Source organism: Danio rerio, chromosome 4 (assembly GCF_052040795.2).
Source record: "Danio rerio strain M-AB ecotype USA chromosome 4, GRCz13ab, whole genome shotgun sequence".
NCBI classification, from domain to species: domain Eukaryota; kingdom Metazoa; phylum Chordata; class Actinopteri; order Cypriniformes; family Danionidae; genus Danio; species Danio rerio.
Genome location: NC_141024.2, coordinates 18,208,188 through 18,233,443, shown reverse-complemented (window position 1 = coordinate 18,233,443; position 25,256 = coordinate 18,208,188). Strand labels below are relative to the sequence as shown.

At 32.5% G+C, this 25,256-nt stretch overlaps 3 protein-coding genes across 11 annotated transcripts in view; 1 reads left to right on the top strand and 2 right to left on the bottom strand.

The window, feature by feature from the left end:
• gnptab (N-acetylglucosamine-1-phosphate transferase subunits alpha and beta) overlaps positions 1-7,589 on the bottom strand; it is a 33,478-nt gene extending 25,889 nt beyond the window's left edge. Inside the window, exons 1-6 of one of the 3 annotated variants that reach the window (XM_087246692.1) lie at positions 6,398-7,589; positions 5,364-5,449; positions 4,467-4,586; positions 3,620-3,670; positions 3,197-3,393; positions 2,116-2,180 (exon numbers count right to left, since the gene is read on the bottom strand). In XM_087246692.1, the coding sequence (XP_087102818.1) occupies positions 2,116-2,180; positions 3,197-3,393; positions 3,620-3,670; positions 4,467-4,573 (420 nt within the window). In that variant the 5' untranslated portion in view covers positions 4,574-4,586; positions 5,364-5,449; positions 6,398-7,589. The remainder of the gene's footprint in view (positions 1-2,115; positions 2,181-3,196; positions 3,394-3,619; positions 3,671-4,466; positions 4,587-5,363; positions 5,450-6,397) is intronic. The other 2 variants (XM_087246691.1, NM_001044768.3) reach the window with 2 other exon arrangements.
• On the top strand, positions 7,209-17,138 carry dram1 (DNA-damage regulated autophagy modulator 1). Of its 3 annotated transcripts, XM_087246576.2 has the most exons (9): positions 7,209-7,494; positions 7,578-7,671; positions 9,411-9,601; positions 11,446-11,513; positions 12,820-12,962; positions 14,174-14,351; positions 14,507-14,565; positions 14,657-14,749; positions 16,596-17,138. In XM_087246576.2, the coding sequence occupies exons 3-9, from the start codon at positions 9,471-9,473 to the stop codon at positions 16,644-16,646; spliced, it is 723 nt and encodes a 240-aa protein (XP_087102702.1). In that variant the 5' UTR covers positions 7,209-7,494; positions 7,578-7,671; positions 9,411-9,470; the 3' UTR covers positions 16,647-17,138.
• Positions 16,351-23,389, bottom strand: washc3 (WASH complex subunit 3). Of its 5 annotated transcripts, none has more exons than XR_015481846.1 (8): positions 23,209-23,389; positions 22,964-23,062; positions 22,056-22,121; positions 21,609-21,719; positions 21,048-21,164; positions 18,851-18,915; positions 18,169-18,757; positions 16,351-17,997 (listed from the first exon to the last, which is right to left on the bottom strand). XR_015481846.1 is itself a non-coding variant. In NM_200173.1 (7 exon segments), coding segments are annotated over 7 exon segments (603 nt in total). In that variant the 5' UTR covers positions 23,260-23,284; the 3' UTR covers positions 17,558-18,663.
• Positions 23,390-25,256: the final 1,867 nt, after the last annotated feature.

Genomic DNA, 25,256 nt, shown 5'->3' with positions numbered 1-25,256 from the left:
AATATGTGCTTTAGAAGTACTTAAAAGCAGCCACTATCTCAATAACATGCATGATAATAAGGATCTAGTTAATAGTGAGAATCGGTTCTTAAAGTGTAACCAAATGCATTCATTGAGGTTAATTGGAATGATTCTGCAGGGCAGCAAATTATTCATAAAAAGTAAATGCAATAAAACAAAGATAAAATGAAATAAATCGTCCATGCTTTGTTTTGTATACACTACCAGTCAAAAGTTTGTGGTCAGTACAATTTGTAAATGTTTTAAAATAAGTTTATTCTGCTCACAAAGTCTGCATTTATTACACCTAAAATACAGTACAAATTGTAAAATTGTGAAATGTTATTGCACTATAAAATAACTGTTCAAAAGTAGTTAATAAATGTCATTTAGTCATTTATTCCAGTGATTTTACCACAAGATGAATTTTCAGCTTCATTACTCCAGTCTCTAATATTAATAATTCTTATTAAAATTATTATACTTAATGGTAACAGTAATAAAAGCAATAATGACTGGAGTAATAATTTTATATTAAACTACATACAACAAGAAAGCAGTTTTTAATTACTATTTAACAATTGAACTTTTTTATATTTAATAAATGCTGCCTTGAAGAACTTTCGCTTTTGACTTTTGATGTCAAGACAACATTGCAGATCTGATTGCAAGTCTGAACAAAAGCAAATTAAATTGAAGCAAGAAAAACAAATACAAACCGAATCAAAACTAAATGAAAGCAAACCAAACTTTTGCAATTAGTACTGAACACAGAAACGGAGTTTCTCAAGATTGGTGTAAAAACAAAAAGCTGTTGGTTTCATAACAGAGATGATGTAAGTTTGCCCATCGCAATGGGCTGTGTATGTGTCAGATAACAAATAAAATAGGCTCTGAGGGACAGGACTAGGAACTTCATGAAAGGATATTGTGAGAAAGTTCCTCTTACTGGTTAAAGCATCAGGTAGACATCATACAGCAGAGATCACAATAAAAAAAATTTCCTTATTCTGTTAATGAAGTTTGTCTATTTATTATGTGTAAAAGCAGAGCAAGGTTTTAATTTTAAAACAGGGGATATTACTGCGGCTGGATAAGTGATAGTTAAAGAACATGGAAACATTGTTAAAGATATATATCATATATTGTGATTTAACTTTAATTTTTTTATTATTGTAAAACATCAACTATTAACATTCATTAATATTTTGAATGAGCTTTTATTTTTATTTTTTATGGTATTTTAATGATGGCAGTAGCAAACGTATTCTATTAGTTTTTGGTTTCTTTAAATATTTGTATTTAGGTTTAATTCCCTTATTTTATTCTGGTTAATAGCCAAATTTAAGTTTTGCATTTTACATATGCTATCTATAACTTATTTAATTGCTTATTAACAAACACTGTTCTCTGCTCAAACAATTTTGATGTTGAAAATAAAAGTCCACAGTTAGAATATTTAATGTTTTAGTGGTTCGGAAAATTAATTTGCCTGTGTTGAAACTTCTGGTACAAAAAGTGGGTAATAAGCTGCCAGTACATTTACTTCTTCCCGCATGTTATTGAGGAACCTGGTGTTTAAAAATCAATGACCATCGTAGTGTAAATCTGTCTGGGAGCTCCAAAGTCATGTGACGTCATTTAGCCACAACACCATTGCCCATGCTGAAGTGCAACTTAAAACTGCTGTTACAGATTTTTCATGTAGTCAATTGGAAGTTCCAACTGTCTGCTTGACACAAAATGAGTCAGTAGCTATGCATCCACCTATTTTTATGTACATTTTGGATATGAAAAATCAAGATGGGCATCAATTTCAAAAATGAGCATAAAAAATGTACGTGCACAAAGTAGGATAAACTTTTCATTCGATAAGAAAAGATGCGCATGAACTGCGATGGAAACACTTTTACATACTCCAGTATGCGCATTTAAAAAAGGTCATGTGATTTTGTTATAAGAGATCATGATGAAAAAAACGTGTGAATAAACAAACCAGCAGGCTGAGCACATTGTTAAACATCTGAAATATGTCTTATTATAATATTATAAATGACCTCCAGAATTGTTAAGTGGCCGGATGAAAACATAGATAATGAGTGTGTGATTTCTCACCAGGTAACCTCTGCTGATGGAGTGTGTCAGGAGATCCTTCAAAGCGTCTGCGTGAGCTTTTTCAGCTGCAACAGGAAACATAAAAATGATATTAGACTAACATGATGTATAAATGCTTTTCCAATTTCTGTTTAATATGCAAGAAATAAATTAATATTTTAAATTAACATTTAAAGTACGCTATAAACATTTTAAATGACAAACTGTTTACATTATATGACAGGAAAAAAGTATTCCTGTATTAATGAATTGCTAAGTTATTTATATTATGAATATTATATATTTGTCAATTATATTACAAAATCATCATTTAAATGTTACATGTTAAATGTTATAAATTTACATATTTATATTATATGAATAATTCTATACTTTAGTTTTGTTTTAATTTTATTGTTTAAATTTAATTATACACAGATATATACATATATATATATATATATATATATATATATATATATATATATATATATATTTATATTTATATATATATATAAATATAAATATGTATGAAGAGTTCAGATGCAAAAACCTCTAAGTGTCATCTGAAATTTATATAAAAAATTAAGATTTTTCTCAGCCTCTTTTGTTTAGGTTGAGTTATTTTACTTTGAAGTTCATAAAAAAGACTTATTCTTTAGCATAAAGGTGATATTACTGAACCTACACACAAAAGCCTAGTAAAAATGCTAATTTTAGAAGAGGTTTTTGCATCTGAACTCTTTTATATATGTGTGTATATATATATATATATATATATATATATATATATATATATATTACATGAAACATTGCATATGAATGTTTAAATTCACCACTTTTATTATTCCTTTTATATTCATTTAACATTATATTTTCCAAATATATATTATTTAAAAAACAACTGATTAAAAATTGCCATTGCTACTGTATCGCTATTTTTAGTTTATAATTCATATATTGTATGACGTATTCAGATTATACATTTATTTTTAATAATAACTATGCACAATATTTTTATATCTTAATTTAGTATGTTTGTATTATTTTGTATATTGCTGACTGTGAGTCATTATAATAGTCTGAGAGGACGTCATTTTACCTTCAGTGTGAGAGTGGAAGAGGAGCGCAGTGACACTGCTGGACGGATGCAGAGGTTTGGCCACCTGCAGGAGCTCTTTAGCAGAAGAGAAGGCGGCTGAAAGTGTGGGCAGCTCCTTCACTGTGATGTTGGCAGGGAGAGCAGGATCCAGTACCAGCACTGGACCCATAATGCAGTGCGACAGTAGACATTCTGGCCTATCACAGACACAAACACTGAATTACATTACAGCTCTGATCGCCATTTAACCTTTACAATGAATACAGACATTCACACCATCAGAGGCTGTTTCTGACACAGGAAAAGTTTAGTAGCTTGAACAACAATGTGGCTGTGAGAAAGGAAATGTAGAAACCACAGAAGCCTCGCATCTTTCACAGATGAAGAAGAAGAAAATGAAAAGGAGAATAAGAAGGGACTCACCGCCCTTTAGGAGCTTCTGTTATTTCAGAGCCATTTTTTCCCAGACGCTCCCTAGAAACACAAAACACGAAAAGGAAACGAAACTGATGAAATCAATTAATCATTATACATCACTGTGAATCAATAAACGTATGATGGCATACCATGTATGAAACTAATAATAACAAGTGCGGAGCAATAATAATATTATTAAATATTACTAATTATTATTATTATTATTATTGTATAATAACTAAAATAATAGTGTAGTTATTAAAAGTATTTTATATACGTAAAACATAATTTAACTTAATACAATATAGCATGTTGCTAAAAATTTTCATCAAAAATTAAAATAATAAAATTGATGAAGTAGTAGTTTAAGTAATAATCTGGATATAGTCAAATAAAATAATCAATAATAATAATAATCCAAATGTTAAATAACTACATTAAATTCACATTGTGCAGAACATAGTAAACACTGTGAAGTTCGCAATACAATGGTAATAAATGAATAATTAAATAATACAATAATTGAAAAGTGGTAGTAGTAATAGTGCTCATGACAATAATAATAACAATCCTGTTCTGTACTAAAAAAAACACATTATGATAGATTTATCTTAATGATTTCATACATAAATAAAATTTAAATAATATTAAAAATGTACAAAATGTATAGTTTTTAATATAATTAAAGCAAAATCCAAATGAAATTAATTTTAATAACGGAGTTATTTTGTTTAGAAGAAATAACAAATGTGGTCAAATTCACACTATGCAGATTATCAGGCAATATAGCAAAGTAAACATTACAGTCGGTGTGTATGTTTGTTTAATGGGCGTGTGTTTGATGAGTGTGTACCTCAAGGCCTTCTGTTCTTCTTCCAGTCGCTGTCTGACAGCACGAAGATCCTTCAGCAGGTTTATGTCTGTGCCATTCACCCATGTGTACACCACATCGATGGGCATCGGGAGGCAAAGCCTGAAACAACACAAGCATATGAAGCAGAGAAATCCAGCAACATGCATATATTGCACACACAGTAGAATGCACAATTTCAGTTATTTTCAAATCATAGGATTTCATGATCATTTTCGATGTACTTATCCAAACACATACTTTAAGACAAAAATGCATTGTATGTATTTTTATATTTCATATAAAATATTTAATATTTCACACACATTTTAAAACCATCTACAGGATTAAAATTATGTAATTATATTTATGTGCATGCACTGGTGTGGAAATCAATATCTGTATGAATATACTAATAAATTTATTTGTGTGTGGTGCTAGCTTTATGCATTTTTATATGCACTGTATATTTTAAATGTAATACTTCAAAAGAAAAAAAAAAAAATTTATTTGTGTTTCTGATTGTTGACCTAACTAAGACTGCATAATAATTATAAAAAACAAAAAACATTTATTTAAACATTAAGCTTAAAAAGCTTAGCCATTATTATATAAGAAAAATGACAGGTTTGTGTAAACAAACTAATCTACATTAAAATTAAATAAATTTTTACAAGATATTATCTGGACCGGTGCTATTTAAAAAAAAATCTGTCACCAAAAGTGTAAAAAAAAAAAAAAAAAAAAAAGTATTAAAATATGATACTTTCATGATGGTTTTTTTTGACAGACATATTTGTCCTCTAATAACCTACTGTACTGTGTGTAACTATTTTAAACTGATGCACAAAGTGCTCTATTACTATGTAATGATTCTATTTTCACTGATCAACCACTCACCTCGTCTGAAAAGACTTTCCAGCAACATTATCTCTGTAGGAATCAAACAAAACATGGTACTGATCTCGACTCCATTCAACTACAACCTGCAAACACAACAAAACAAAAGCCCTCTCAGACCATTGATTACATTAAGAAATGCAAACATTTAATGCATTACAGCAAGTTCTCAAAAATGTTGCTTAAATATGCAAATGGGGCCTAAAAACCAAAACCAAGGTTTCCAGTGGGGATATTTTTATTACTAATTGCAAAATTTAAATAAAACTATTTTAAAGAATTTAAATATTTTCATTGAATAAAATGTTGTATGTGATCAGGCAAATCTTGTCTGATGCATAAATGTTGCCTGAAAGGTTGAGTGTAAAACACTTCAGATATGAAGTAAACTGTGCAGTTTGATGCATGCAATTGAAGAGCTTTTTGCCACTGTAATTCAAATTTACAGTCAGAAATTAATAAAGTGCAAAAAAATGCATACTGCACATTTCATTTCTATTAGGATGAAAAAAAAAACAACACTTTTTAAAATGCTGATAATCTCAACGCTAAAATTTGTGACACTGGTCTTATGTTGCACAGTTATGTCTACTCAGCAACAGCCAAAATATGTTGATAGATTTTTCTTTCATGCCAAAAAAACCCTTATTGAAATACTAAATGAAGACCATGTATGAAGATATTTGTATATTCCCTTCTGTAAATATTCAAAACAATTTCTGATTTGTAATAACTAACATACAAGGTCAAGAGCTTAATTTGAACAACATTATAGGTGATTTAATCAATATTTTGATTTATTTAAATCTTCGGATTCCAGATTTTTAAATAGCTGTATCTCATCCTATGATAACAGGCCATACATCAATGGAAATTTTATCCAGTTTTGATGCGGTTTAAATATTAATTAAAAAAATGCTTTGTTTTGTGGTCAAAATTTGCATAACATATGTGTGTGTATTTCTCTGCCTGCAGGGTCTCAACTGAAAGGAGTATTTCACCCTAAAATTTAAATTCTGTTATCATTTACTCACCCATCACTTGTCACAAATCTTTTCAAGTGTCTTTCCTCTGTTGAACACAAAAGCAGTTGTTTTGAAAAATGTTGGAAACTGGTAACCATCGATTCGCACAGAACATTTGTTTGACCTATTATGGAAGTCAATTACAGGTTTCCAACATTCTTCAAAATATCTTTTGTGTTCAGCTAAATGTAAATAGGAAACTCTGAATTCGAAACCACTCGAGGGTGAGTATATATTTTACAGTCTATGGTACAAAGTGAGTAAACTTCATTTCTGTGAGAAAGATTGTGATTTCCAAGACTGAGGTAAAGTTGGTTTTATATTCTCGCAATCTGACATGTATTCTCCTTAACATAACTTCTGACAACTTTGTCTTCTTTGGAAATTCTAAATAAAGGAAATCATATTAGCAGCCAATGACACTCAAAGCACAACATTGCCCACACATGTTCTCCCCGTGGTCGCGTGGTATAGGTCTGTAGTGTTTGTAAGTATGAATAAGAGTGTATGGGTGTTTCCCAGTGATGGGTTGCAGCTGGAAGGGCATCTGCTGCGTAAAACATATGCTGGTTAAATGGGCGGTTCATTCCGCTGTGACGACCCCAGATTAAAAAAGGTACTAAGGAGAAAAGAAAATGAATGAATGAATGAACATTGTCCAGTCAAATAAATGATGCTAATGTTGTTTTGAAGGCATACTTTCCTTCAGTCCTAATATTCAAAGTACCACGGTAAACAATATGAGCATACCACTGACTGAATGTGCGAATATAAAAGAAACTTCACCTCAATATTTCAGAGCACTGTGTGAGAGGTCAGTGTTGCGCAATTTGGCTGATAAGAGAAACACGACCTAAATAAAGCATGTACACTTGATGAAGTTGGCCCTAGTTAGTGCACATACCTCTCCAAATTGAAAGGCGGAGACGATCATGAGCACCAGTCCTCCGAAACACAGGTAAAGCCCGTATCTGTGGGACAGGCAGGTGTAGGTTTGCCGCTGCAGCAGCTTCAACAGCGAGTTAACGACCAACATGACTCCGGCCGACGGACAACATTAACGCCTCTCCCTCCATGAACACTTCACTGTCACGCTTGTTTAGCGGGTAATTAAAACGGCTTCATTACGTTAAAGATGTTGTCACTTCAACACAGAATCCATACTCATGCTGTGGTTCCTCTTTGGCAGTAGTCAGGTGATGAGGCGACAAGCGTTTCGTGTGCGGTTGTTTGCGCGAGAGACTCGCTGGCGACATCTGATGATCAGGAGGACGGGCAGGCGGGTAAACAATACAATACAATGCAATACAATGCAATACAATGCAATACAATACAGTGCAATACAATACTTCCTTTCCTGGTATCAGGGGCATAGACTGATCAGGGGTAACAAATAAATTAAAATAAAATTGTAATTTAATTGAATCAAAAATATATAAAATACAAAAATAAAAATATAGTGACTTTAGTAACGGTAATATATTATCATATTAAATTATACCTTATTAAATTAATGATAAAGTTTTATACAATTTAAAAATATAATATTATATAATATAATACTCAATTTCCTGGTATCAGGGGTCACCAATAAAATAAAATGACTTTAGTAATGTTTAATATAATATTTTCATACATTATTATTACCTTATTATATTAATACTAATTTGATATGATTTAATTTACCACATAATTTTAAAAAACTATTAATATTATTAAAATATAAATATAAAACAAATTATTTTTAAAAGTATACCAACTTATAAATAAATATATAAACTAAATTTACAAATTATGTTATATTTAATAAATCTAATATAATATAATTTAATACTCACTATCCTGGTATCATGAATGAAAATAAAATGACTTCATTCATATTTAATATCTTTATACTTTATTACTTTAATATATCAATGCTAAATTATTATACAATTTAATATTTAACACGTTAATATTACTAATATATAAATATAAAACAATATTAATATAAATGTATAAACTAAATGTACAAATGATGTTATTGCTATATTTAATAAATAGAATTTAAATTAATTTTACATTTGATGAATAAAAGTGACATCTATAAATGTCTAAATTTAATACATCTATAATTTCTGTTTATTTAATATACAATGTAATTTAATACAAACTACTATCTATCTATCTATCTGGTAGTATCTACATAAACTAAAAATAATATTAGATACCATTACATTATAAAGTTATTTATAGTATTATTATTTAGTAATATCATACACATATTAATATTAAATACCATTACATAAAGTATATTATGTATATAATACATAAATAATAATAATAATCTAATTTATTATCAAATCAACAAATTAACACAACATTGCATATCAATTTAAAATGAGTTGAAACAACAATTGCTAATTTTTTTGGGCGGGGGAGAACTAAATATTTTATGTTCAATCCACTTAAATTTGTAAAAACAATTCTGTTAACTTAATTGATTTATGTTGGAACAACATGAAGGAATTGTGTGGAATCCAGCATTTTTTACAGCGTAGAATATACAGTATAAACAATAATTATAAATATAAACTAAAACATCAATCTATAATAAATATTAGTATTAATAAAATAATTATTGTACAAACTGTTTAAAAAAATTAAATTTCCATTTACCAAAAATAATAATAATAAAAAAAAATTAAGAAATAATAGAGGATTTTGAGGTAAAGAAAAAAAACCTAACTATGTCATACTGGTTTAATGCATGTAAAAAGTAAAAGAAAGAAAGAAAGAAAGAAAGAAAGAAAGAAAGAAAGAAAGAAAGAAAGAAAGAAAGAAAAAGTCCAGCTTCTACGTGTTGCTCACATGTTGCTGCTGGCGGTAATACTTTATGGGTAAAACAATGAGGAAGAGAAAGACAGATTCCCAGTGGCCACGTGACACTATAGATACAGTTATAAACGTCACGTATTGAGTGAAGAGTATTTGTGAAGAGAAGTGAACGTCCGTGTCTTTCTTCATGTCTGTTCTCCGCCAGTCTCTTCACTTTTGTCTCCTTGAATGGTGATGAGCCGATTAGCCTCAGCCCTGCGGCGAGATGTTTTGGTTTATGGAAGGAATGTGCTTTCTACCAACTTTCCTGGTTATCTGGTCATCGAGCACGTTCATAATCTCGTATATCATCGCTTTGTATCGACAAGATGTTGATGTTGTCCTTCCTTACATCAGGTATGTGATTTCCCTTTAACCTTTTGTTTGATTTAAGCTAGTGTACACATCTGGATTTGACGTATTCACAACACTTAAACATACTAAGACAACAGAAATAGCTTTTAAATGTATAATATTAGTAACAAGAGCAGGTATTAAGCGGGTATTTGCATATGTAAAGCTGCAGGTTGTAAAAGGGATTGTGGAAAAAGTATTTAAAGGCAACTTGGTTTGGTTTCGTTTTCCACACAGAGAAGTTTAACGTTGGCTGGAGTTCAAAACTGTGAACTATGAATGCAAGGAGCTGGACGAGTGAACTACAACTTCGTTTTGTTTCTTTAAACTTTAGATTGTGTATTTTCTTATCTAAATTGCAACGTACATTATACCAGGATTTACAGAAGACACCTGCCAAAATTTCAATAGTTTATGTAACTATATCTGCATATTTAGAGCAAGATTTAATATCTTTTATAATATTCAATATTCTCATTAATAGTAATACTTTATATAATATTTCATATTTTATTGTGCATTAATTATTGTATCACTAAATAAAAGATACACTGAATGAGTATTTAACATTAAAGGGTTAGTTCACCTAAAAAAAAGTTAAAAATGCTGTTGTCATTTTCTCACCTTATATTTGTTCAAAACCACAGTTCAGAGTTTCTTCTGTTGAACACAAGAGAAGATATTCTGAAAAATGCTGGAGCTGGCACCCATTGACTTCCATAGTTCTTTTTCTTTTTTTTTACTACTATGGATGTTCATTCATTTTGTTTCAACACAAATCGATTAAGTTAAAGTTAAGTTGACTGAACATAAAACAAATAGAGGCTAATTTATACTTCTGTGACAAGCGCATGAGTTTGGTCTGACGCAGCCTGTAGCGCAGTCGCATAGCCTGTAGCGCAAGCTCTGTGATTGGTCGGCTTGGTAGCCGTTACGAGTGTGGGCGGTGCTGAGAGGCGCGAGCCCGATGGAGTGAGCGTTTAGAAGTTTCGAGTCCCGTGAAGGAGCTCCAGATGGAATCTTTTGTTTTGTGTTTACCTAATGATTAAAATTGTTGTACGTTCGCCGGGTTCCCACCTCTGAATGAGCGAGTTTTAGCTACTTGTATGTTAAGGTAATGTTCAGAAAAAGAAAAAAAAACACCTGAGAAGAAACCCGACACAGAGGAACATTTTAACCTCCTGCCACCTAATGTTTACAAGTGTTATTGCAGAGCCACACAAACAGCACACAGTAGTATAAATTCACGGCTACGCGCAAATCAGTCACAGCGATCACTTGATGCAGAAGTATAAACCAGCTTTAAGCTGTGCCCAAAAAAATTGTAGTTAAGTAGTTAGAACAAGCAGCAAAAAAGCCCGTATTTTTCAAAGTATATATTTTGTGTGTTTAAAAGAAGAAATAAGAAGAATTAATTTTAATTTTTGGGTGAACTATCCTTTTGAAAAAAAAAAAAAAAATCACTCATAACATTTTAGTTTAGCTATTTGAAACATTAAAGTAGATGCTTGCATTTAATATGCATAATCTCTAAATGATACATTTTTTATTATTTTGATTTCGGAGGAAATGTCATCAGCAGTTTAGAGTTAAATAATACTCTACTATTCTCAAACAAGTAACTGTGAATCGTGAAAATCGTCAAATGTTTGGGTTTCATTTAATATTAATTATTTTTTAATACATTCCAAGTGCCAGGTTTGTGTCATTGTACTTTTATTTAAAACAAAAAAAAATACAAAAATTCATACTTTTGCACGTTTATGAATAGGCAAGATCTTTCTGAATTTCTGAATGTTAGCATTCTTCTGCTTATAAATATAAAATATCTTTTATGTTTTAATCAGTGATACAGGGGCTACTCCACCTGAGAGCTGTGTGTTTGGATTCATGTCGACAATTACGGCATTCGCAGGTATGACTAACAATCAGCTCTTTGATTTCAGTTTGATTTGATATCCCGCTCATATTTCATGACAGTGTAAATCCCCCCCTCGGCCGCTTCAGGAAATTCCTCCCTGCTATCTGTCACAACCTTTAGGAAGTTGCAAAAGTTGAAATCAACTGCGACCTTCTCGGTTCGACATGTGAGAGGAAAACGGTGGGAAAACGGTTGATTTTTCTTTAGCAACAATGGAATATCACTCATTCTGCTCTCACTTCTCATTTTGATGAAAACGAAAACAGTTTTTTCCCTCCACCCATGACACACACACACACACACACACACACACACACACACACACACACAGCTGGAGTTCAGTTTGTTATGATACTCTGCAGAACTGCAGACAAAACCTCAAACAACAGAACTACAGAAATGAAACCTTAGGCCAAGTCACAGGTTATACGTGTAATAACTACAGCTTTATAACCTGGTTATTTCATATGACATCATGTCGTTCCTGACTCAAAAGAGGTTCATTTGTCTTTAAAACACAAATGAAGATACAGTTATAGCTATCATTATTAGAACACAGCATTTTTAAGAGGTCTAAGTTAGAATTTGCCTTTAAAGTACCTATAAAATGAATAAAATACGTACATAATAATGCTCTATAAACCGTTGAATAGAGCCTGAATCTTTTTTCAGTAGATCAGCTTGCATGGATTCATTTTCAACTAAAGAACACTGTGCGCTAGCAAAATAAACACTGTAAATTTAGATTTCACATGACTAAGTGTTTAGCTTCAGTTGCAGAAGGAAGAGAATATTAGTGTTGAAGTTCTCAGGAAATATATTGACACCATGCCTGAGAGATGTGCTGCTGTATTTAATTGCTGTAGAAACTTTTTTATATCTGTTGTGCTCAGAGCAGCCATCTGCATGGTTTATCAACATTATGAAATGAAATCATGTTCTGGAGGCAAACAATTTCAATATATCCAATATTCCGTAGTTCTGTATTTTTAATAAATGAAAATAACTTGTAATAGTTTCTGACTCTCCATTAAAAGTTTGTCAACCTAAAGTTCTGATACTTCAAAATGTTCATAAAATCTGAATGAATCAAATGTTTTGGCTCTTTAAAAAATAGTTTTAAGGGAAAACTATTTTAATATGTACACTATGTAAACACTTTTTCCTGCCACATGTATTTTGCCATATATGAAGTTTTCTACACTTTGATATACTAAGCAAATTGATATTGTGTTTAGTACATTACAGAGCAGATTCTAGTGCATGACGTTGAGCTCAGTACTGTACGTTTGTTTTCCAGCCTTTGCTACTATGTATGCTGAATATAAATTTGTGGAAAGAGTTCATGAGAGAACTGGAGCCGTGCCCCCTACTCTGAACAAGGTCTCATTTGGTTTTGGAATCTTTTCTTGCATTGGCATGTGCCTGGTAGCTACATTTCAGGTATGTCTATAAATAAAAAAAGAAACAAAAAATTATGTTCTTTCAAACGTATATGACTTTGTTACTTTGATAGAATGCAGTCAATCAATCAATCAATCAATCAATCAATCAATCATCTCATCCACCTATAAAATTAATCGAATCTCAACCTAATTAACCCATCCAACCAACCCAGCCACCCATCAACCATCCAACCAACAAACCAACCCGCCCATCCATACAAACCAAACTATCAATCAATCAACCAACATCCATCCACATCCATCACTCCATCCGACCATACAAATCAATCAATCACCCCATCCATCTCTCTATTCATCCACATAAACCAAACAATCAAATCAACCAACCTTCCATTGCATCCATCCACCAATCCATCCATCACTCCATACAAACCATTCAGTCAATCAACTAGCCCATACATCACTCCATCCATGCATACAAACCAATCATTCAAATCAACCAACCTCCCACTGCAGCCATCCACAACTTTATCCATTTAGCTATTCAAACCATTCAGTCATTCAATCAGCCCATCCATCACTCTATCCACACAAACCAATCAAATCAACCAACCTGCCATTGCATTCATCAACCAGCCCATCCATCACTCCATCCATCAAGACAAACAAACAAACCAATCAATCAATCAGTCAATCAACTAGCCTTTCCATCACTTTCTCCATCCATAAAAAACAATCAAACCAACCAACCTTCCATTGCATCCAACCACCAACCCATCCATTCATATCAATCAATCAACCAGTTAATTAACTCAAACAACCAATCCAATCAACCCACCTATCAACCATCCATCCAACCTACCAACCAAGCAACCCATCCATCCATCCATCCAAACCAAGCTATTAAATCAACCGACCAACCAACCAACCAGCCCATTCATTATTACATCTATTCATACAAACTAATCAATCAACCAACCAGCCCATCCATCACTCTCTCTATCTATCCATACAAACCAATCAACCAACCCATCAATTAATCAATCAACCCATTAACCTATCCATCCTTCCATTTCAATCAATCAATCAATCAATTAATCAACCAACATGACTATCCTTCCATCAATCCATAAAACTAATATATCAACTCTACATTTATCAATCAACCAGCCTATCCATATTGAAACATAAAAGGGAGTCAATAGTGATTTAATGGCACTCATGTATTGTATGCATGTTTTGTTACAGGAGACGACAGTGATGGAAGTCCATGATATCGGTGCTCTTTTATTCTTCATTTGCGGGGTTGTGTATGCAGTCATTCAGAGTGTGATCGGATACCGCGCTTTTCCATACGGATCTTCAAAGTTCATGTGCCATTTACGTACATTTTTTTCCACTGTGGCCATTCTAGCTGCAATACCCAGTATCCTTTTCTCAGAGTAAGCACATGAATTTGCATCTGCTTGCATGCAGGTCATCCACATCCAGCATGGTGTTCAAAGCATGCTGGTTTTCCATCCAGACAGGCTCTGTTTAACATTTCTGATCAAACAGATTGTCCTTAATGCTTGGTTTCAGCAATAGCATGTGGGTTTCTTGTCGGGACAAGCAAACTCCACTGGGACAGCAATGATAAGGTATAGTTTGACAACAACACATTCCAGTGCTGAAAGTTACTTTTATTATTGAGTGCTTCAAGTTGCTCATCTTGATCTCCTGCTTTTGAAGGATTACACACGTCATATAGTGAGTGTTGCGTGCGAATGGATCACTACCTTTAGTTTTGTCTTCTTCTTTTTAACATACATCCAAGAGTTCCAGGTGAGTGCATGAGAATAGATGAGACTTACACTATTAATTAAAGGTTTGGGGTCATTAAGGCTCTTTTTTTTTAAAGATTGAGTAATGATTCTGAAAATTCAGCATAAGTCATTTTAGTTCATTAAAAACATAAAATGGAAAAAAACAAACATTTGTTAATAAAACTAATGTTACCTGAAATAAAAAGGTGTATTATTTAGATGTTTGTATCAATTTATAGACAGCACAAAAGCAATGTTTTACCTTCAGAATAGTTTGCAGGGATGCAGTATGTAAGTTTGACACCCAGTTGTTGAACTAGGTATTGCATTCCTGGATCAAAACAAGTGCAGGTTGCCAGATTGACGACCAACAGGATTTAAATCATGTTCTAAATAAAAGCAACGGCATGCGATAGTGGGATTATTTTCCATATTAAAGGGAGTTTTTATTCTAACCAACACTTTAAATTGATATATTAGAAACGACTTCTATTTCTTGTAGCTGAACAACAGAAAACTGACAGTGATCACCTCAGTTATCCCTTATATGCTTTATTCAGTGTTAAATGCTAATAATGTGAGTTTGAATGCCATTTTACATGACATGTATTGTTATACTACTGAAAGCAGAAGCAGATAGTTCACCTTAGATCTTGAAAATGAACAGTTTGAAATTGAACTTTAGAACTGTGACTCAGTGTACACCAACTCAGTGATTCAGCATGAACATTTAATTATGTTAAAGAAGTTTAATATGTCTTAAATAGATTACAAAACTTACCATTTCGTGAGGGAGTGCATATTCTGTGCTTCTGAATGGCTGTATTTAATTTTCTGTCATGTTTCGTCTGGTGCAAACAGTCAAATTGCTTATCTTAAGGAAAGTCTCCACTTTCCTTCCTAATCTGCAATTGCCTCTCTGGCTTTGGATAAAAGCGTCTGCTAAATGACTAAATGTAAATGTTATCACTGCAAATCTCATCACATAACGTGTTGTTAGGACATGGGGTTACAATGTAACCTGCTCACTTAATGTTTATGTTCATAATATTTATATTATATTCTAATTAATAACCTCATGTGGAACTTTAAATCTGCGTCTCATTTCGAAGCTACTGTCCACCAGAGGTCGCATTTCGGTCATGGACGCTTACTTTGAAAGCCATTCGGAATGAAGGAAATACTCTCGGATACCTGCAAATGAATGATAATCTCCCGGAAATCATGCGTCTCCCTCCTCGCTCTTCAGATACGGCGCACAAACCCTCACTATTCAGATATGCTGCCTCATCTCCACCCAACTCCCTCCTATCCCAATAGGTTCTATCTATTGGTTGATCTGGCATTGAGCAGGTTAAAAGAACTAGCATGGAAAACGCATTTTCAAATCCGAATATCTGACTTCAGCATGAATATCTGACATTCAGATAAACAAGAATGTTCACTTAGCATGTTTCGTAAATATCTGCAAACATATTATGGTATTTTTATCATTTAGAAGGGTCAAAAACTTACATACAGCACCTTTAAGAAATCAATATTTGTTGGAATAATCCTGATTATCAAAATCACAGAAGACATAAGAAAACATTTCGTTGAAAAAAAAAAAAAAAAAAGATGTAAACGACAATATATTTATTTGAAATTCTGAAGAAATGTTAGAACTCTATAGAATTAAACAAACAGCAACTAAAAGTAATCAGATGACACAAATATAAAATCTAAATTCATAGATATTAAAATATTCACATTTTTCAAAAACAAAACCCAAACCTTTGAATAATAGATTTTTTTAAAAGCATTTTATGATATTCACTTGAGCGCCTCCTTGCTTATATTAACTACTCTTTTATTTCTTTTTACAGCAATTCACACTGAAACTGACCGTTAACTTAAAAGAGTATTCAGGACTGTGACATAACTGAACCTCATACTTCACTGTATGTCCCACTGTTTTTGGTGCAGTTTTAGTACAAATTGTATTTTTATACAACTTATTACCTTTTTCACGTTGAAATGTTTGCTGAAATACTGTGTTATCTGTTCCAGTGTGTATTGTTTTGTGGGATACAAAGGCATAATAATGTACTTGAATTTTAATACACTCTACCCGCTTAAGGCCCGACCATTTATAAAAGCTGCTTGATAGTGATTCTGATTTCATGAAACATTTACAATCAGCAAGACAAGATAGTTGAGCACATCCACGTTTGCATGCATCACTGTAAATGAATCAGTTTTAGGTTAAAAATCTTGCTTTTTCAACGTTTTGCTTTAAAATCATGTAGCTGAAAGTAGGATTTGCTCTAGCACTTTATTTAACGCAGTTATTGTGAATGGAAGCCCATTGCTTGTGCAATGTGTGTGTGATTTTGTAATTGTGAAATAAAAACACATGATGATGATGATTATTATGTGCATGACTAAAGAGAAGTGATTGCTTTATTTTTAAGTGACAAACAAAAATAAATACTGATTTTATTTAGCAAGGGTGCATTCGTTTGATGAGAAGTAGAGTAAAGATATTTAGATTATTAGAGAATAATAAAATGTTTAGCATTTTTATTTGAAAAGACAAGAAAATGTTTCTTAAAATCACCAGAGTATTGGATTGATTTCTGTAGAACCATTGTTTACTGGAGATTGTAGTAAGGTTACCTAAAAAATCTGCTTTTCGCTTCCGAAATAATATTAAAATAATAATAACAACAATCACCACTAAATATTATAGTATTTAATAAAATTCAGTTTGATTATTTAGATTTATTTTAAAACATTACTAGCTCCAAACTGTAATGTGTGCATGTAAACACATTGCTTCATTTCATTGACTTCAGATATAACATTGTTTAATGACAATTTACATTCTGAAAAGACAATGTAAGCAAATCTATGACTGTGCAACATGATCAGTATTATTTAAAACAACACACCAAATTTCTCTAATATGTAATGTTTTGTTATTGATATTACTGTGATTCAAAGTCTATTTATGATCGTTTCAACTATGGAGGAGGAATTGCTACAAGAATGAGCTACGTGTCTTTCAAATCTCCCATACTCGGTTTCTCTGGAATTATGAATTACAGTTACGTGTTTGTGTAAGAAAAGTTTGTTTTATTCTGTAAACTTTAAATTCAGTATTTGAAGACAAACCATATTTGATGAAATAACTGCCTGTGCCCTGATTTTTAATAATTCAGAATACAAAAAAAAAAGTTATTTTGACTAAAAAAAAAGGGTATATTGTGCTTTAAATCAGTGTTTCTCAACCACATTCCTGGAGGACGACCAGCACATGTTGGATGTCTCCTTTATACACAACCATTACAGGTCTCTCTGCTAATGAGTTGATGATCTGAATCAGATGTGTTTGGTTAAGGAGACATGGAAAATGTGCAGAGCTGGTGGTTCTCCAGGAATGTGGTTGAGAAACACTGCTCTAAATGAAAATATTTTATATCAAATTTGGAAAACATTTTATTACGCTATAATAGAATAAAACAAATTTTACAATTTTCCTCAAAACCATACCTAATAAATCCAGAGAAACTTCAAGTGGTCTGTTATTTTTTTCCCATAGCTGTATCTCATACAATACACTGGCACCTTTCATGGTAATTAAGTGTACATATTAGGCATTTCAGGCATGTCATACAGGAGATGAAATATTCATAACAATCACACTATAATAGCGCTTTTTTATGATCATAATGATTCACGATCTCACCTAGTGAGCAGCTGCCCTCAGAAACCATCATTACAGGTATGAACACTGCCGTTTCTGAGATGTAACACAATGGTGGTGTCATCATCACTAAGCATCTGTCCTCTTAAGGACACTCAAGTGCATTTACCCTGCTTTGAGATGAGCAAGTCTCATGATGACCTGAACTCTCCGATCCAGGACTGTGAGGAGGCAGGGCCAACCAGTCAATCACTGAATGATGATTCACTGCCTGAGCTGTCATCATCTTGCTCCTCCAACCTTTTTTTGCTAGCATCTGGAACTGCTGCATCAGGGGTGCTGAAGGAAAATGCAATGGAAGTATTAGCTACATAAACAGTTCTTTATTGTAGATTAATAAATGGAAATATTTTTACCCTAATTAATACTTACTCAAGCAAATTGGGGTCCAAGCCTTCCATCATCATCTTATTTTTAATGGCCATGACTGGAACACCCTGTGGCACAGAGCAAAATATTGATATTCTCATAAACATTGCATTAATCATAATGAGGTAGAGCTGCACGATTCATTGTTTTAAAAATTATGATCTTAATATTCAATGTCAGCAATTTAGCTGTCTAGGTTCATTTTCAGCTCTAATTTTCATTCATTCATTTTCTTGTCGGCTTAGTGCCTTTATTAATCCGGGGTCGCCACAGCGGAATGAACTGCCAACTTATCCAGCAAGTTTTTACGCAGCGGATGCCCTTCCAGCCACAACCAATCTCTAAGAAAAGGTTGTCATCTTGGAATAACATAACTTGGAATGTTGCGACTGACCAATCAGAACCGTTTAATAGTTCAATATATAATTTCTTATTTTATATTTAAATCAATATCAGTGTTTGAACTGCAGAAAGGCACCACTAAAACAACTTGTAAAAAAAAGTCACATTTTGTTCAAAGGGACATCATTCATTTTCCTTCAGCGTAGTCCCTTTAATTATCAGGGGTCACCGCAGTGGAATGAACCACCAACTTATCCAGCATATGTTTTACACAGCAGATGCCCTTCCAGCTGCAACCCATCACTGGGAAACACCCATACACACTCACATGCACACACACACACTACGGTTAATTTAGTTTCTCCAATTCACCTTTAGCACATGTATTTGGACTGTGTGGGAAACCGGAGCACCCTGAGGAAACCTACATGAATACGGGGAACATGCAAACTCCACTCAAAAATGCCAATTGACCCAGCCGAGGCTTCAACCAGCAACATTCTTGCTGTGAGGCGACAGTGCTAACCACTGAGCCACCGTGTGACCTCAAAAGGACATCACAACATTTTTTTAACTCCCATTTCCCTTGAAGTGTATTGATGACTTTACATTGTTAACCCAGTAGGTGGCAACAAGAAACTGTTGATTTGTAATTGGATTTTATCCAGGTAAGTTTGTGTTTAGTTTGATCAAAATTACGAGTTTTCAGGCTCAAGAAGATTGATTTTGACAACACTGCTCTACTTTTAATCTAAAGCTTTAAATCTAATCTATAGGTTTAAAAGGAATGTTGACAAGCAACTTCCAACATGCCGGAAAAGCAGCTAACTATTTAAAAAGCTACAATGATAAGCAACTAAAAAAATGTTGCTAGGCTAGTGTCTGAGCTACTTGTAGCTAGCTACTCTTCAACACTGCTCCAAATTGAAGCCTTTTACATTTGAAGCCTTTTATATATTTTTATATAAGTCAAACTTGTCTTTTGTTATTTAAAATGTCTATTATTCATTCATTTTCTTGTCGGCTTAGTCCCTTTATTAATCCGTGGGCGCCACAGCGGAATGAACCGCCAACTTATCCAGCAAGTTTTTACGCAGCGGATGCCCTTCCAGCCGCAACCCATCTCTGGGAATCATCCACACACATTCACACACACACTCATACACTACAGAAAATTTAGCCTACCCAATTCACCTGTACTGCATGTCTTTGGACTGTGGGGGAAACCGGAGCACCCAAAGGAAATGCATGTTCACGCAAAGGCAGGGAGAACATGCAAACTCCACACAGAAACGCCAACTGAGCTGAGGTTCGAACCAGCGACCTTCTTGCTGTGAGGCGACAGCACTACCTACTGCGCCACTGCCTCACCCATGTCTATAATATGCTATACAACTATTTTTACTATAAATTAAATAATCACATTGTTTTTAATTGCCAATTAATAATAATAATAGCTATATATTTAAATTTACAGACAAATATTTACATATAAGTTTGCTTTAATATAGTGGGCTTTTAAAACGACTGTCTTTTGAGCTGTTTGTAAACCTGCATTATTAAAATCAGTTGATTTGATTGCCATGGAGAAAATAATACTTGCTTTAAACTTTCACTGCACCAGCAGTTTACTTTAGCTTTGTAAATGTGTTTAAATTCATATTTCTGATAACCATATCTCATAACTTTCCAACAGAGAAGTGAATTGCACTAATTGTCTCATGTTTAAGCGTTTAAAATCGTTTCAGTTGATCCAGAATATCTGCTTTAAAAGGTGGAAATATGTAAGTTAATTAATGGGAAAACTCTGCTTTAAACAATTTTCTGGAAAATGCAAACAAACAAAAAAATGACATACCACTTGCACCATCTTCAGGTATCTGGCATATCGCGGGTCTTTGGCTACAGTCATTATATTTTCTGCTGGAGCCTCTGTTTTTGGCTCCTGAGGGGCCGCTTGTGTCTGCTGGGATGCCTGAATAAAAAATAACTGTGCATTATAGTCTGCGTGAACTGGAAGGTGCTGGAGAATTTCAAATGATCAGTATAATGGTGTATTTACAAATTAAAAGGGAACACTGAGTAGGGGGCAGGGTTTTATTTTTGCCAATTTATATATATATATATATATATATATATATATATATATATATATATATATATATATATATATATATATATATACATAGCAAAGTAATGGCTAGAGGGGCGTGGGTAAGGATATTTCACTCAAGCCTTCAAACTGACATCAGAGGAGGACTGCCATTCCAGAGCAAAGCAAATGGCCAGATTTTGATTATTATTGTTAATTGTTCACCTTAAGCATAACACTGTGCACTAACATTGTAAATTCGCATTTCATATGGGCATTGAAATGGGATCATGATATTATTATTATTATAATACTGTGAAAGGTTACCTCAGCAGGGGGAGCAGTGGCACGACTGGTATCTGCTGCGGGGCCGTTTGTCTCTGCAGGTGCTCTCACTCCATCCACTGTCACTTCTTCCAGACCAGGAATAGAGGCCAACTGCACATTTACACATAAATATTACTCATTAAATTATGTTTATATATATATTGTTTTAATCAGTTTGTATTATTTATATATATATATATATATATATATATATATATATATATATATATATATATATATATATATATATATATACACACACATTGTCTTAACCTTATTTTTTATTTCCATGTTAATTCTAACTTACTAATACTTTGTAATAATTTATTAATGTTTTATGATATTTACGTTTTTTTTTGCTTCAAACTAATGCTTCATATTTCAAATCATTTACTTCTACTATATTTTCTCTTCTTATCCCATAATAAGAATCCTGTTTTGACTCACCTTTGCTTCCAAAATGCTTAGTGTTGTCTCAATCTGCTGAATTCGCAGTGATACTGTGGAGAGTTTCTGTAAAAGCAAACCCCATCATCAGTTCATTGCCATTTTCAAAAAAGTTTAGGTGACTGTAGGGATTAAATTTAAAATGCAACAATGTCGTAATTGTTTTATTTAATTATTATTATTATTTTTATGCAAATAAAAACACAATTTATACTGCACAAATGTAGAAGTATATTATATTCAAAATTGGGTTAAAAATATAATTTGGGAAATAATGTAATGTACACATCTAATAACACTACTCATTTTTATTTATTAAATATTTGAATTGTCATCATTATCAATGATGTATCAATCACATAATCATAAATTAAACGGCATCAGTTCACTGACATTTTCAAAAAGTGTGAGGCACTGTAGGGATTAAATTCAAAAGGCATTAATTTCATTTAAAAAATGCATATAAAAACCTAATTTATACTGTAAAAAAGTATCTATTAGTACTTCACTCATTTCTATTTATTTATTAATTATATGAATTTTAATGATATATTACTCACCATCATATATATCACACCGTCAGTGCATTGACATCTTTAGAAAGTTTGAGTAAACTGATGTTGTGTATTTATTTATTGCATTTTTTATTTATCAAGACGAAATTTATACTGTACAAATGTACCGTTATATTAAATTAATAAATGGGTTTAAAATATCACTTGAAAAATCATGTAATATCTTTTAACACTACTCATTTCTATACATTATTGATTCATTTTCCTTTGCTTAGTCCCTGATTTAATTGTATGAATTTCAATAATATATAATCAATTAAATAATCATACATCAAAAGCAATAAATTCATAAGACATTTTCATGAAGTCTGAATGACTGTAAGATGAACAAACCTCCTCACAAACTGTGGAGAAGCGGTTGAGGAACCTGACCGTGTGAACGATGAACTGATTGAGGAAAGCCACGATTCTCCTCTGCTGAATTGCTGGAACCTTATAGAAGAAAGTACAATGATTAATTATTACATATTATTCACAGTTAATTAATATTATACATATTAGTCTAATAAGAGTGAAAACAGAGCTCTCTGGAGATCATGTGAGCAGCAGCTGATGTTGCAGGGTGAAAACAAACTCACCTTTGTCAGATCTACTCCTGATCCCACAATGGGCAAACCGTCCGCGTCCATGTCGACAACTCTGCTGCGTTTAACTGGCCCAGACACACGGATGTTGTTTACGCTTTAAATATACGAAATATGTTGGCACTGTGCAACAAATACATCGTTGTGAAAAGAACTCCTCACGTGACCTTAGTGCGTGCAGTACTTCCGTGTTTTAAACATAATAAAAGTTTCCAACGTTTTATCGTGTTATAAAAAAGCCAAAGTAATTTATCTTGATCACAAAGCTGATTTTGCTTCTTTATATTTAATTATATTAAAGATATGTGATGAAATAGCGTTCACATATTGGCTTGTTATGAGAAAATATTATGACGTAAAAGTCCTTGACACTTCCACGTGATCATATTAAAAGCCCGATCACGAAAATGAAAGTCATCTAAAAGGACTAACAATGTAGCATAATAATAGCAGTTTATACTTGTCATATTTCATATTTATGTATCATTCATTAATATTTTTTCGGCTTAGTTCCTTCATTAATCAAAGGGGATGGTTCCAGCTGCAACCCAGCACTGGGAAGATACTTGTATATCATTTAATAATTATAATATTAATAATAATAATAATGACAGACTGATTGAATAATTAATAAGCAAACATTTTTACACAGTATACATTGACACATTTTAGAATAAAAGTGATAATGGCATATACTACACTGAATTACAAAGTGTAATAAAATAAATGTATAATTTAATTAAATTATAATTAAAAATATATATAATCAATTAATTAATAAAACAATGAGGGCGAGTTTAAATAAATGTATTTTATAAAAAGATATATTTGTTGTACTTCACAAATAACTACTAACATACAGTGCTCAACTTAATTGAGCACAGCCCATTTTGAAAATGAATATTTGTATCCATTTCACAGTAAATATGAGCAATGTATCTTGGTGCATTTAAACAAAACAGATTTATTAAACAGATATATTTATTAAAATAATATTTAGTCAGAAAACCTGTTTAGGAATTGAAAGATAATACAATTCAATTTAAATATTGCAAAAAGTTTTCAATTTATTTTGGTTCAGTTGATTTTTCCTCTTTTTTTAAATTTGTATTTTATATTTTTTTTATAACATATAAATTTGGCTGTACTAGTTTTTGGACCGCTATCGTAAGTTATTTTTTTAGATAAGCTTCCAGATTTGACTTCAGTACTGACTAATCTAAGATAAATGCACAAATATAATACTGTAAAGCTTCTTATTAAAAGTATTAATTTAAAAGAGAGATTTGTGAGCAGTTTACTTATAAAAGCTGAGCACGGTACCTGTTATTATCCAACTCCATTGTTTTACTTAATTGACCACACTCCCACGGTTTACAGCTTTAAAGCATTAAAAAAATAATCAGTTACTGTATTGCATTTAAACGGACATATGATTATCCTTAAATTGAATTTCACCATTTTTGTCTTATAACTAGATTTTCCTTTTTTTAAGTCCTCAAGAAATCAAAACTAACCATATAATTTTATTAGAGCACATTGCTAGATTTGTGGTGATAAATTGATCTGTGCATGTCATTAAGAAAAAAAACAAATGTTTCCCTCTCTAATCTTTAATTGAAATCTGAAAATGCACTTCCTGTTTGTTTTTAAATTATCAGATTATGTGATTTTAAGGGGGACGCGGTGGCGCAGCGGCTAGCACATTTGCCTCACAGCAAGAAGGTTGCTGGTTCGAGCCTCGGCTGGGTTAGTTGGCATTTCTGTGTGGAGTTTGCATGTTCTCCCTCGTATAGGTTTCCTCTGGGTGCTTCGGTTTCCCCCTCAAGTCCAAAGACATGTGCTATAGGTGAATTGGGTATGCTAAAATTGACCATAGTGAATGAGTGTGTGTGGATGTTTCCTAGTGATGGGTTGCAGCTGCAAGGGCATCTGCTGCGTAAAACATGCTGGATAAGTTGACGGTTCATTCCACTGTGGCGACCCCTGATTAATAAAGGGACTAAGTGACAAGAAATTGAAAAAATGAATGTGATTTTGAG

What these genes read in the sequence shown, in the direction of transcription:
- dram1 (XM_087246576.2), top strand. Translation starts at nt 9,471, where the DNA reads ATGTTTTGGTTTATGGAAGGAATGTGCTTTCTACCAACTTTCCTGGTT. An exon ending in GACAATTACGGCATTCGCAG is followed by an intron (nt 11,514 to 12,819) that starts GTATGACTAACA and finishes TTTGTTTTCCAG; the next exon opens with CCTTTGCTACTATGTATGCT. An exon ending in CATACATCCAAGAGTTCCAG is followed by an intron (nt 14,750 to 16,595) that starts GTGAGTGCATGA and finishes TTCTTTTTACAG; the next exon opens with CAATTCACACTGAAACTGAC.